At 41.7% G+C, this 15539-nt stretch overlaps 1 protein-coding gene across 3 annotated transcripts in view; it reads left to right on the forward strand.

The window, feature by feature from the left end:
* The first annotated feature begins 811 nt into the window (after window positions 1–811).
* The window catches only part of piezo1 (piezo type mechanosensitive ion channel component 1 (Er blood group)), a 77694-nt gene continuing 62966 nt past the window's right edge, over window positions 812–15539 (forward strand). For all 3 annotated transcript variants that reach the window (XM_084075535.1, XM_084075533.1, XM_084075534.1), the window contains exon 1: window positions 812–1410. In XM_084075535.1, the coding sequence (XP_083931661.1) occupies window positions 1347–1410 (64 nt within the window). In that variant the 5' untranslated portion in view covers window positions 812–1346. The remainder of the gene's footprint in view (window positions 1411–15539) is intronic.

The raw sequence follows: 15539 nt of genomic DNA on the forward strand, positions 1-15539 counted from the left end.
TGCGTGCGTGCGTGTGCGTGTGTGTTTGTGTGTGTGTGTGGGTTTGTGTGTGTGTGTGGGTGCGTGCGTGCGTGCGCGTGTGTGTGTGTGTGTGTGTGTGTGTGTGCGTGCGTGCGTGCGTGTGTGTTTGCATCATAGGAGTTAATTCAGTTAAAGGTTTGCATGCGGTTTCTGTAATAGGCACCTGAGTTGAACCTCCTGCAGGCGCAGACACAAATAGTTTTGTACCAAAACTGGGCGAGTACCAGTGGTGTAAAGTGACTAATGACATTTAATTTTGAGGTATTTTATTTTACTTTACTTTAGTGGGGTATTTTCAATACTTTTACTTACTTCTACTCCACTACATGGAAAATATTGTACTTTTACTTCACTACTATTATTTGAAAACGTTTGTTACTAACGTTTGTTACTTTTTAGATTTAGATTTGTATTACTAAATATACATTAACCATGCTTGTAGATAAATATTTGGAAACTTGAAATGGGACATTCTGCATAATGAGTAGCGTATAGGCTACTTTCTACTTTTGGTACTCTATAAGTACATTTTGATACCAATACTTCTGTACTTTTACTCAAGTCATTTTTTTATTCTGGAATTTTACTTGTAATAGAGTATTTCTGCATTGCAGAATTGTTGATACTTTTACTTAAGTACAAAAAAATGTGAGTACTTTTCCCACCACTGCACACTACTACACACACACACACACACACACACACACACACACACACACAAACACACACTACACAGCAGCAGCAGCAGCAGCAGGGAGGTGACAGCATAGCTGTAGTCACTACACACTACAGTGTGTAGTTCACAGTCCCACTGCTCAGCTCAACTGTGTGTCTGTGAATCACATTTTCCATGAACACACTGACTGGGTTATTACTTTACTCGTCGTTGGAAGAAAGAAGGGAGAGCGTGGAAAGAGGAGCCCTTCTCACACAGCGGGTCGACGATTTTCTTGAAGATTTTTAGGCTACTTGTGGATATATTTTTGGGCTTTCATCTTCTAAACATGGGGAGCCGAGATGATACAACGTAGAATCAGCAGCATAGGGGATCTACTGTACAACTTTTAGACACTTTTGATCAATTTTTGGCTTTTGGGGGAAGTGATCATGATCGCTCGTTATTGCGCGAAGTATCGGTTTCTGTCTGTTTTCAATATTCCACCATTATGTTCTGTTGAGACAATGTACGTTTAGTTGCTAAGTAAGTATTTACTGCTGTGGATTTATTGGCGATTCTTTGATCGAGGGTGGAGGAGGAGTAGCCTGCCCTGCGTGTTGGAGGAATGTCGTTGGGAGTGTGAAGACATTCACCGTGCCAAGCCGAGATGGAGCTTCAGGTGGTCATAGGACTGCTGTACTGTGTTCTACTGCCCACCGTGCTGCTGGCAGGTAACCTCACAATGTTTAGAACAGTGGTTCTCAAACTTTTTCATGTCAAGGACCCCCAAATTGACACATATTAGCCCGCGGACCCCCTTTTGAAAAGATATGCCAGGGACCCCCATAAGAGAAGACTTTTACAGCTCTAGCAGTGATTCTCAACCATTTTTATTTCAAGGACCCCCAGTTGGACATGCATTTGGCTACGGACCCCATTTAATGGCATCTGAGACCCCAATTCATATTGTGAAATCTATGTTAATTTAACTCTGAGAGTGTACAAATGGAACCAAATGGAACGGGTCCATTTGGTTCCATTTGTACACTCAGAGTTACAGACCCATAAGGGTCCATTTGGTTCCTAACTATCCATCATTTAGCTGGGGACCCCCTGGAACCCCCTCAAGTACCCCCACATGGTGTTTTTTTTTGGGGGGGGGGGGGGTCCCGGGGGGGTGTCCCCAGATGACAGTAAAGTGACAATTTAAGGACTTTTAAGACATTTTTAATACCTAAAAAAATGAAATAAAAAATTGCATTACTGCATCAAAAGTAATCAACAAACTATACTATAAAAACTGGTCAAACATTGGCCAAATTGTCAAATAATATAAGAAAGAGGTGAAAATAGCCGATCTACAAGCTCACAACGCCCAGTTCAAATTATTTGGGGGGGTCACGGCCTGAAAAGGTTGAGAACCACTGATTTAGAATACACTGACTTTAAGCTTAGGCCACAAAGATTTATACATTCACCACAGCTAATACACCACGACCAAACAAAATTATTTTTTTAAGTAGAATTCCACTACTTTCATTACTGCTCAGTTATGTTTTCCATCCACAGCTAAACTTGTGGCTGGTAATGTTTCCCACCCTGAACGTGAACTAAGCAGTGTTTCTCAAGGAACCTGACATGGAATAAATTATTTCAATAATTATATAAAAAAGGTATCACAGGATGTATGAATAATTAATTCGTTGTCTATTGCCTAGTATTTTAGTTATACAGCAATGAATAGGCTATGGTCTCTCACATGCTGACCATTCTGTTGCTTGACTTTGGAATAGTTGTCCAAGTAGCTCAGGATGAGAGAGTGATCAAAATGTCTCTACTATAAAGTTGAGTTTTTCAGAATGTTGGCAGTCTGGATTTGTGAATATCTGTAAATATTCTGAAGCTTGAAACAAGAGAATCAAAAAAGCCATGTCTTGTACTTGATCACAATAGCGGCACAGGTACTGACAGAACTGAACTTCACAGAACCCTTTTTAGAGCAGAGTAGCTCGGCCTGAAGCACAAAACCTAATATGTCTCCTGGCCAAGGTGGGGGGGAGTTCCCTCTTGGCCTAATAGTAGATGTTTGGTTTCCCACACGGTAGACCCGGACTTGAATCTTTGGTGTTACACTGGTGCCATGATCCGGATCAGGTTTCCTGGAGGTGGGGAGGTTAAAGGTTAGGTTGCTGGGGAGCCTGAAGTCCAAAGCCTAATATCTCCTCTGACCAAGGGGGGATTCCCTCTTGGTGCTCGGCGGCGTAGGGATAGATGTTTGATTTCCCACGTGGGAGACCCGGGTTCAAATCTTGGGTGTTAAACTAGCAAAGCTGATTATGGAAACTAAACATTTTTCTATTTTTGACCTGGCAGAACAAACTTAATTGTGAAATATACTCACCACGTCATTGGGATGTGACAGAAGGTATTGAGTTGAATTGAATGTCATTATTCTGGTGCTTATTGTTCTGACACACACACACACACACACACACACACACACACACACACACACACACACACACACACACACACACACACACACACACACACACACACACACACACACACACACACACACACACACACACACACACACACACACACACACACACACACACACACACACACACACACACACACACACACAATCATAACCATTGTCCTGGCTGTAAAGATTCCATAGCTTAGTGGTCAGGCTGTGCATGTTCTGTAGCGTTTCAGTAAATGGAAGTTTCCATTAGTCAGACAGCCAGACTGCTGTTGAAATACAACCATTCCTGTCCTACTCTCCGGTCTATTCTCTGCTTCTATAAAATTGCGGGAAAAGTTCTATTTAAGGGGCTCCCAAACTTTGTAACACCACGTACTCCTATTACACGGCTCTACATATTAAAGGCTTATTTATACTTTTTTTGTGACCATGTTGGTTGCAGAAAATAACAGATTTTTCAATCATCATGTCATGTTTTTCAGTATAAATTGTCCGTTAGCCCGCAGAACCCCTTTTCAGTACTAACCTGTGTCCTTTTCAACTAATGGTTTTGTCCTGTCAAATTGTCATATCTCAATTATTACGCTGCAAAAGTGTTTTTAGTCTCGCCAGTGAGAGCACAGGACAAGAAACTTGTTTCTGTGTCTGTCATGGCAGGATGTAAATACAACATGTGCTGCCTTTACCCGATCTGAGTCACAGGAAATGAGAGATGCTGTGCTTGCTACTGACAATGACACACACACACACACACTCACACTCACACTCACACTCACACTCACACTCACACTCTCTCACACACACACACACACACACACACACACACACACACACACACCCCAGTCTATACTGCAGCTGTTAAAACCATGAGGTTTCATACCCACAGATTTATTTTTCCTTCAGTGTGGCTTGATAATCATGTTAATTATTTGTGACATCAATAAAAACACACATTCTGACTCCTCCAGGAATTGCACTTTTTATATGAACTGGAATATACTGGAGGCTCTGTCAAATAGTTTCTTGTAGCTTTACAGTGTGATTAGTTTTAGGTTTTAATTCTACCACAGTGAAGCCAAAGACACATTTCCTCCAGTGAAAATATTCCATTATCTGATCTGATCAAAATGTACTTAAAAGAAGAAAAAAACGTCTGCAGTGCTAAGGGTCCAGTGATTGAGCAAGCCAACAAAGATATTTCCCAATCATCTTGATTGGTTGTCAGAAGTTTTACAGGTTGATGTTATTAATCAACTCCAGATGAAATTCAATGATGATTAGGTTTAGAACTTTAGGTTGTACTGTCCCTCTGAGTACCAGCAGTTGTTGATCTATCTGCTGCATTGGGTAATCAATTAGCTAGATATGATGGAGCCTTGATTAAGCCATCCTCTAAACTCCTATGGGCTAACAATATGAGGGAACTTAATGTTCTTGGCATAGCAATACGGGCTGAATGGTTCATGTGGTGGGATTACAAATCTATTGATGACTGACGTGTGTGTGTGTGTGTGTGTGTGTGTGTGTGTGTGTGTGTGTGTGTGTGTGTGTGTGTGTGTGTGTGTGTGTGTGTGTGTGTGTGTGTGTGTGTGTGTGTGTGTGTGTGTGTGTGTGTGTGTGTGTGTGTGTGTGTGGGGGCAGAAACTTTACCTCTGTGTGTGGTCTATGGAGAAGGGAAAATGTCTAAAAAGTTGAGATGAAAAGCATCTTCAAAGTGGAAAGCATTTTTTATCCAGATAATGACAGAGCTCACATCAGCTCACCTCTACTATCCTCTCCTTTTCTCTTTTCTCCTGCCCCCTCTCCTCTTATGTCCTGTCCTTTCCTGTCCTCTGCTCTCCTCGTACATTTCAGGAAAAGAGGTGAAGAAGGAAGGAAGAAAGAAATAAAGAAAGTATGTTAGAAAGGGTAGAAGAGGCAGAAAGAGCGAGATATGGCAGAGACAAGGCCTGGTTTAATGGAGTGAGATTAGAAGAGACATACATTCCTTAACCAATTAAGACCTGAGGCCAATTCTACAAATGCCTTCTAAATCAGTAGTTCTCACACTTAAAAGATCTATTTAAAAATGTTCAAAAATAGCAAATGTACAAGCTCGCAGCACGGCACGAAGTGACGCGCTGTGAGCTTGTACATCTGCTATTTTTGAATAGCCAGCGCAAAAATGACACGGCTGCTTTACTGGTTTTAATGGGTTAAATAACCTTTTGATTTTAATACCATATGGATGGAATCCTGTAGTGAAATCCTTAGTCAACTCTCCACCCTCCGCTGCGGAGGTCTGACAACAGAACGGCAGCCTTTGGAGCTTGCTAGGAATTCAGTGGCCACCTTGGCCTGGGTACTTTTTTGTTTGTTTGTTTTTTTATGTTTGTACATGATGGACTGTAATGTTATGAAGCAGGTGGGTGCTTTTCCTGCTGATAGTCATGTTATGATTACTTTATTGTGTATTGTTAGGCTATAATATCATTGGAATGACTTGTTTTTGGTTCGTGCTGAATGGTGTTTGGTGGAAAATGAGTGTCGCCATTTGGGATGAACAAAGTTGTATTTTCTGTCTGTCCATCTGTCTGTCCATTAATCAATCTGTATAGCAAGCGAGACATGGTTCCTCCAGTTTACTAGTTCTTTCGCAGCTCACTGTACCCACACACCCCCTGAAAGCAAAAACCCTGAAGGATTCTTTGAAAAAATAAACACAGTGAACAATATTAGCACCCTTTGGGTTTTTATTGCAATTCTGAGCTGCAATCTGCTTTTGTAGGAGCGGAACACAGTGCCAAACACAATGCCCTTTTCTCTTCTTCTCCCAATTGTGACAGACTTGTCGGAAATAATAAATAGCCTACATAATGGTTACATAGTAACTTACTGACATTGCACTATCGTCTTCCCCAGAAGTAATCATGTTTGTAAGTGAGATGTTTTCTGATGTACCGTTCACATTCAGGCGGCCTACTAGAAGAACTCAGGAAAACTAATCTAAATCAAAATTTCCAGTGTTTAAACAATGACTGTACGATTTGCTTGACAACGTGCTGTCAGTAGCAAAGCTGATGAAAACACAACAGACTGTGAAGCAGGCTCCAGTCCTCGTGTAACTGCATGTTCTACCTTTTCTGTTACACACACGCACACAGACACATTTCACACACGCACAACTGGCAAGAAGCTGGCATGTTTGGTCTCAAAACCCTGAGGTTGGTTTATTTTATTCCTATCCTGTTAGGACAAATCTACTGATTAGAGTTGATACCTGGAATGACAGGGAGATTAGCCTACATGGAATCGCACACACTGAGCTCACACATAGCTCAGATTCCATGTGTTGACATGGAATTTGAGTTATGCGTGTGTGAAAGTGTATGTTTAATTTGTCGCAGTAACCGCAATCATCAAAAGTGTAGAAACAAATCCTGAAACATGTCGACATCACAATTTACAATTTAGGTATTTAGCAGACGCTCTTAATCCAGAGCGATTCACAGTAAGCAAGGTAAACAGAAGGTAATGCATCAAATGCATAGAGACAGTGTAGTGCCTCAGTAATCGTGTGTGTGTGTGTGTGTGTGTGTGTGTGTGTGTGTGTGTGTGTGTGTGTGTGTGTGTGTGTGTGTGTGTGTGTGTGTGTGTGTGTGTGTGTGTGTGTGTGTGTGTGTGTGTGTGTGTGTGTGTGTGTGTGTGTGTGTGTGTGTGTGTGTGTGTGTGCGCGCGCGCGTGTGTGTGCGTTTCTATTGTAGAAAAAAGTGGAAATGTCTGTCAACTGTATCAAGTGGACCTTTTGTCGGTGCACCACTTTCCAAGGGGCTATTTAAACCTAATTAGATGAAGGTTTAGGTAAGGTTAAAGGTTACGCATGTGGCTATGGAATTAATGGAGTCAATAGAAATCAGTTGAAGACAGTTGAAGGAAACACAACTGTTTGTGTGTGTGTGTTGCTGAGGCAGTGAGTCAGCACTATTCCAGAGCAGGCTGGTTTAGCAAGGCATTCTTATGTCTTAGTGAGAAATACCCCCATTCTGTGTGAGATAGCTTCATCTCAGGGAGTGGTGGTGAGACAGTGAGAGAAAGGGAGAGAGAACGATATGAATGTACTGCATATTGAGCTTAGACAATAAAACCCAGGAGCATTTTTACACTGTGTTAAATCAACACTCCTGATTTTACTGTGCACAGTCAGTAGGCTAAGCACCTGATAGCTTCACCCCCCATTGATTAGGCTACACCCTCTGTGTGTGTGTGTGTGTGTGTGTGTGTGTGTGTGTGTGTGTGGGGGGGGGGGGGGGGGGGGGGGGTGACATTGTGATTGCCTGTGTCCCCTTGGCCTTTTTCTTTCCACAAAAACAGGAAAGCAGGTCAGTAAAAGGCGTCACTGTTGCACACACACACACACACACACACACACACACACACACACACACACACACACACACGTATGCACACTACACCAACAATGGAAAGAGAATAGAATGCGTCACGATGTCAAACAAATTCCACAGGTCGATTTGTTGGGGAAAAAACGTATTATTAGTATTATTAATAATATTAAACCAATATGTCTTCAAAAAATAACTTTACTTGTGTCTACTATGTTGTCATCATCATCAGGGCCCACCTGCTAGATATGGGTAAACATTAACTGTAGTGGGTTACAAGCCAACCTGGCGGGTGATGGATGAATTACCATATTAAGTTCTTAATATCACCATGTTATATCTAGGCCTGTCACATTACATAATCACCTAATGGCAATTATTTGAGATGATCACAATTATTTTGCATATAATCGTCATAATCGTTTCCAATGTTGAAAAAGCTTTTTACATTTTCAAACATGTTTAAAAAATTGCAGAAATGGCAAATCTATAAGCTCACAAGGCGCGTTGTGAGCTTGTAGATCGGCTATATCCACTATTTCTTATTTATTTTGAAAGTTATTAAATATGTCAGTCATTTATTTGTGTAAAGGTACTATGCTATGTGCAATTTGTATTTACAAAGCCTAAAAGCCACAGAATGTATTTATTTGTTCCAATTTTCAAAAACAATTCAATCGTTAATCACAATTATTTGTATGAGAATTCATTGTCAAGTAAAATGTCATTATCCTGACACTGACAGCCCAAGTTGTGTCATGTGATACAACCATGTGCTTGCTCTGAGGCTGTGTCTGTGGACCACAGACACAGCCTCAGAGCAAGCACATGTAAATGTGCTTTGTATTTGTGTGCAATTTGTATGCAATTATATTTGTATGCAATTTGTATGATATTTGTAAATTGCATACAGTCGATTCTACCACAGACTCTGTGGTAGAATCGACTGTATTCAGTTTACAAACAGTGACAGCTATAGTTCTCTCACACTAGTTAGCTAAGTTAGGAAAATTACACTATGTCAAGATATTTGACATTAAAGTTTATTTTTGCCCCGCTAGCGATGGGGGGCTCTAAGGATGGCTGTGTCGGTCAGTCGGTCTGTCCATCACTTCACCACTTGGGTTCCAGGATGAACCCTGTTGATTTTGGTAACCCCTTTTCCTGCAGCGCCACCCTTTGACCATTTTACAGTTTGGTGTAAGGAGCAGCATGATTCCAGAGGCTGCTTGCAGGGCTTTTAGAAGTTGAGAAGTTTTGTTACTAATAAATAAACTACTTAGAATGGATGCAGTGATTCTCATTATCTGGTTTACTTTAGGCTACTTCAAGAATACCGTTTTTGGCTAGTGGCTGCTAGTTTTAAAATGTAGTATAGAACCAGACCGATGCCAGATTTTGGGCTCTGTTGCCAACAGGCGCTAATCTAGTGCCCATGTTGAGTGGTGATCCAAAAGCAAGCCCTGCATAATATAACTCATTCACATCACTGGCTGCTGTTTACCATGCTGACAGCGTCCTCGAGCATCCCTGTCAACTGAACAGTGATCTTATCTGGTAACAGTGTGTTCAAGTGGGCCGTGTGCTGTGCAGGGCCTTGGCTGAGGTTAATGAGGGAGTCTGGCCAGCAGGGCCCTCTGTAATTACAGGCTAGGATAGTACGGGAAGAGCCGTGCTTGGATCACTCTGCAGTAGCTTGACACGTGCACACACATAACACTATTTTTATGCATGTTGTGTGTGTATTTTCAGAGGAATTTGACTAGTAACCGGATAACTAGATTATATGTACTAGTTACTAGAACTCTAGTAACTAGAGTTCTCTCTCTCTCTCACTCACTCACTCACTCACTCACTCACACATACGTCCAGTCCTCAGCTGTTACTGTATATATAGACTGTAGAAAAGCATTCCTCTCACTATAGCGCTCTGGCGGGAATGGATTTAATTGCAACCTTGAATTAGTTTCTTTTTTTTTTTGAATGAGCTACTGTAAAGGTCATAATAGGCAAACATCCCGCGACAATTGGCGGAAATTCTGCAAAAATAGCAGATGTACAAGCTCACAATGGGTCACAATGTGGTGCGTTGTGAGCTAGTAGATTGGCAATTTCTGACTAAGAGATTTGATGTAGAGGGAAAAAAGGATGGGGCGATGTACAGAGTACAGACCTCTGGAGGACCCCTGTCAATGAAGTATCTAAGTAGCTAAATACTTAAGAGGTTAAGTTGTTTGGACAGCAACAATTCTCACCTAGTCATTTGTAATGTGTGATGACGAATGTGTTCCTGTGATCCCCTCATCTGCCAGAGCAACATTCCTCTGTTTCTGTTTGTCATGTCCTGACATATCCTTCCCTCTAACTGTTTTGATCGCCCTTGGTAACGGAAATCATCATCATCATCTGACCTCAAACTACTTATGTCTGCCTTTCTTTCTCGCTTTATTATTTATTTCTCACTTTCTCATTTATTGATTTATCTTCCTCCTTCCATCCTGTTTGTTTTTGTAATTGTCTCCGCCTTTGTCTCCGCCAGGCCGAAAGACATGGCGAGAGAGTATGTTTTTCCCCCCGTCCGTCCGTCCGTCCGTCCGTGTGTCCGTGTGTGTCCGTCCTTCTGTCTGCGACCAGCTAATCTCCGCCACCGTTGGCCCGGTCGCTGTGAAACTGCACACACACACTCCCTGGATGCCACAGCAGAATCTCTGCCCCACATTTTTCAGATCAGGCTGTCATAGCGCCACCATGAGGCCGACTTTTGCAAAACACATTTTTGGATATGACTCCTACAGATTTTGTCCAAAAAAACACGCAAATCGGTACACAGTATCTCTATAGTCATGTGATCATCACGGATCTGTCCGATTTACCATATTCCATCCTGATTGGCTAAGATTGGCTTCCAAAGTTTGCAGGATTGGTTCATTTAGAACAAAATGCCTCAAATCATGAACGCAGTATCTGATTTCCGTGAAATTTTCCACAGAGATTCCCACTTGGCCCAGGAAGAAATGCCACCCTTTTCACATTGGCCTGTTATAGTGCCACCAGCAGGTCTAATTTAGCAAACCACATTTTTGGAACAAAATGCCTCAAATCATGAATGCAGTGTCCGATTGTCGTGCAAGGCCTAAGAAGAAATGGCACCCTTTTCACATTGACCTATTATAGCGCCACCAGGAGGCCACAATAATCTACCTGACCTGGCGGAGACTTGTGCTCCGAGGAGCACTTTTTCTAGTTTGTTATTCTTTCTATGATGTTAGCCAGTTACAGTGTTTGCACAAGTGAAATACTTCGTTTTCAGTTCGCTCACTATATGCTATAGTGTGGCTTCTGGATTCTAATGAAAAATATGTATTCTTCTGGGTCAATTCTAGGTGAAATAAAAGGCAGTGCAAGAGGTGGATAGATGAACGTGATTTAAAAAGGACATGGAATGGAATGCTGGGGGAAGAAAGATCTGTTGTGGTTACTGAGCTGTGTTATCATGCTGGACCATGTGTGTGTGCGTGTGTGTGTGTGTGTGTATGTAAGCTGATAAGAACATAACCGTATAGCAGGGTGGAGCTCTTCGAAACACATATCTTTTTCTTTCTCATACAATAATCCTTATATTGGTGTCTTGTAAAAAACCTGTTCTTTGCACAGCGCTGGTCAGCAGCCTGCCATTGGGAGTTTACTTCCCAATGCAGTGAATGTAGCTGCTAGGTAGGTAGGATACTTTACAATTTTTTTATTATTTTTAAAATCACAACAGCGTCACCATTCTCAAACGCCAACGTGCATCAGACACAAAAAAGCCAAAACTTATTTTTGATGAAAGATGGGAAAGTTTCATGTAGGTAATAGGTTGCGTCCAGTGAAACTGGCATATAAGAATCTTACTAGAGAGATGAGAAAGCATAAGAATATTGCAGGTACCAACATTCAGGTGTAAAGTTCCTGCCCACCACAGTGGAGAATGGGATTTGAAATCTCCAATAGTGCATCCGGCTTGGTTCCAATGAACACTGGTTTTGTTCGCAGGTGGGAAGCCAGGTGGGGATGGGAGCAGAACTTGGATGAATAGCTTGTTCCTCTGCATGCATTACACCCTCACAGTAAAATGTCTCGGAGGAGACGTGGTTGTCTACGCCCTCCCCAAGTAGTTACAGAGACTACATGGGTGAATTGGCGTAATTGGGAGAATATGAAACATTTGAAAAAAGAAAGATAGAGGGAGGTAGGGCATGCCTCCTGGCAGAGATTTGCTCTCTACGCACTCTGTCTCTTATATTACACACACTTCTCATGCATACGCTTTCTCCCTTTCACCTTCTTTCTCATACACACTTACTTTCATATACACGTGTCTCTCATACACACACTTCTGCATAGCTGAAGAGTGAGGTCAGAGTGTAGGAGAGGACCAGCTGGAGAGTGAGAGTGAGAGAGGGAGGGACAGACCGACAGACAGACAGGGTGTTTATTCTTTTCTTTTACAGCTACGGTTGGCTACATGAGTGCACATGTTCACAGCACACTCCTTGAACTCTTAATGACGGCAGTGTACCCTGTCTTCGCTCCCTGCCCTCTTCCTTCATTTACTTGCATGTGTGTGGGTGTGGGTGTGTGGGACTACACACATTTATGAGGGGCCGTACAAGACATAATTCCTTCTGGCACTCTCGCACACATGCATTCTACTCTCACTCTCGCACACATACATTCTACTCTCACATACATATATATTCTCACTCTCACATACATACATTAATTCTCCTCTCACATACATATATTTACACTCTCACACATCACATGCCATGCCATTTACCATGCTACATGCCATGCCACCAATCCATACCATATACCATGCTACATGCCATGCTTCTTGCCATGCCACCATACCATATAGCCATGCTACATGTCATGCTACATGACCTGCCACCATATCATATGCCATGCTACGTGTCATGCTACATGCCATGCAACATGACCTGCCACCATATGCCATGCTACATGTCATGCTACATGTCATGCCATATGCCATGCCATGCTACATGCCACATGCCACATGCCATGCCAAATGTCATCATGTATGTACGTACGTGCCATGCTACATGCCATGCCATGCTACGTGCCACGTCATGCTACATGCCATGCCATGCCATGCCATGCCATAATATCTGGACTGTGTTATTTGCCATGCAAACTGACTGAAAAGCCACTCATATGCAGCGCTGGCTGGGACACCAGTGTTATTTTATTTTATTTGTTTGTAGCTTGAGAAGTTACACTACAAAAAAATGACCAAAAAAGTAGTTGAACTACTTGACGCGCCACACAAAAATGTATGTAGTTGAACTACCAGCAAGCTACAGCAAAATGTAGTGCAACTACAGTACATGTAGTTAAATGCTATGTGAGAGTGCTTTCTATTATGCTGTATGTATGTTGCTGTGTGTGTGTGTGTGTGTGTGTGTGTGTGTGTGTGTGTGTGTGTGTGTGTGTGTGTGTGTGTGTGTGTGTGTGTGTGTGTGTGTGTGTGTGTGTGTGTGTGTGTGTGTGTGTGTGTGTGTGTGTGTGTGTGTGTGTGTGTGTGTGTGTGTGTGTGTGTGTGTGTGTGTGTGTGTGTGTTGTACGGCCTGTACGGCCCCTCATACAAATTCTATAATGTCCATCTTCTTTAAATTATTTTTAAGAAAATAAAACTCTGGTTTTATATTGGCAGAAGCATACTGAAATGAGTAGTATTTATTTTATGAGGTTTAAAGTTGCTGAAAATACTACACAGTATACCATCAGTGTTCATTTATCCAGACTCAGAGCATGTACAAATGTAACCAAATGGACCCTTAAGAGTTCACGGATGGACTTCCATTGTTTTTTTTTGCCATACACACACACACAAATCAGTAAATGCCTCAGAAGCAAAAACTGTGCTTTTAACTTGTGTATAATTCAGTATTGTTTAATGAAGAAAGGTAGGAGGTCCTCACAGGTCAAGTGTTAGGGATTAGGGGAAATTAGTATGCCGAACTCAGCATTTCGTCTCATATAATTTTATAAACTGTCATGATTCTTAGCTGCTTGCCAAACTTTGCTTGTGGATTATTCTTGGTTGGAAAATGTGGAAGTTTGCAAAAGCATTGCTTCCTTCTCGTTTGTCAGAGTGGTGAGATTGTAGGTTCCTCAACCTTGAACAACCTGCCACAGTCGATAGCTGATACCGCAGCTTCTCACTCCTTCACAATCTTTGACTTTGATTGCAGTGTTTGTTGATTAGCTTTATTCATATTTGATCTATTTCCATTGCTTGCAGGACATTAAGTAATTTGGGTCTTAGGGGCTATTTTGGTGTTAATCTATCGTCGGCTTGTGTGTAGAGTACTAAAGTTGAATGTGCTCGACATGTCTGCCGAGAAGTCATTGACTGGTCTACTTCAATACACCATAGGGGTGTAAAAAACATCTTCGATTCTTTATATACAAATGAGCTAACCATCACCTGGTAGCTCTATTGCTAAATCCTGTAACACCCATCCCCTCGCTTTTTGTCCCCTCCCCTCGGATCAATTGAGACTTGAGAACTCAGATGATGTGAATACCAATGACAGTGATATGTGCACTGACAGTCGGCTCAATTGACATTTTTCCAATTGGTTAACATGGGCACCGAAAGTAAACTGGCAGGAGTGCTTGGCGCTTTGCAGCAATTTGCGACTTGTGAAAAAGCAGGGGAGAGTTGGCTTGACACAACTGTGTAAACAAATGCAAAAATAAGGCTATAGAGCTCAGCAGTGAGGGGTGGTCGTACATTGTCGTCAAAAAACACTGCAAGTCAACTATAATATGACAACTACAGTATTGACACCATTATTAAACACTATAATCTATTGAAGGTGGGCAGCATTGGAAAGGTATGCACAATGGGTTATGGGATGATAAATGGGATGATAATTACACAGTTTTGTACCTTTGCCTTATTTGTGTTTTCTAATTCTGGAGTAAATTAATGGAACATTCACTTCCGAAAACAGAACTGTTTCAATAGTGGGCGGTCACTGTTATATACCCTGATGTGTCATAGTCTGATTTAACTACAGTAACTGCCTACCTACTGACCATCCACTCCTGTAAACATCTTTATAGTTATGATGAAATATAACCTTGATGCAGGTGAAATCAGTAGGCTTTATGTCAATCAGTGTGACACAAACGTGTAACATGTAATACAGGCTTGAGTTAATTATAACCAACCTACAGTGCTTTCCACAACTCTGCCTGTGGTACAAAATTCACAAAATGCTAAATTTCACTTACCAACAATTGAACAATGATTTGATTGTTGGACTGCAGGAGGGAGATCAGTTTTGGCAATCAAACAAAGTAACCCACAGTTACACAGTTTCTTTTCCCAGGCAGGCATGTGTGTGCATGTGTCGAGTCTGGTGACGGTAAGTGCACAGTGCACACGTGCCACTCGGAGTGAGAACAAGAGAGAAACTGAGGCACTAAAGAAAGAGTTGAATGAATGCGTGCTGTCTGTTTAATTGAACCTGAATTGTGGTTAAAAAAAAAAGGATTTTGTTCTGCATCTAATGAGTAAAGTCAATCGTTGGGTGAAATGTAGTTAGTAACTGGCTAATTTTTAGGTGACTGAATAATTTATTAAAATAAATGTAATTCCCTTGTGTTTATGCGCTGCCACAGGGCTGAAATGCACCTTGTTCATACCAGGAAAGTACATCTTCTTTCTCATCCATTTTTCAGACACAAAAAAATCTATGAAGCCAAGAAAAGAACCACTAGATGCAGTGAAGTGAGATTCCATCTTCATTACATTGTTGAGCAGTGAATCCTGTGGAATAGAGGCGAGAAAGTGAAGCGAGGAAGAGCATAAACGAGAGAAAGAAAAGGGAGGGATTTGATAGGGAAGTACTTGAAGCAATGGAAAGAGGAAAATATTAAGTATAGTGTGTAGTATTGGAGGCTCCTGGAG

Source organism: Gymnoscopelus microlampas, assembly GCF_963454915.1.
Source record: "Gymnoscopelus microlampas genome assembly, chromosome: 13".
Lineage (NCBI taxonomy): Eukaryota > Metazoa > Chordata > Actinopteri > Myctophiformes > Myctophidae > Gymnoscopelus > Gymnoscopelus microlampas.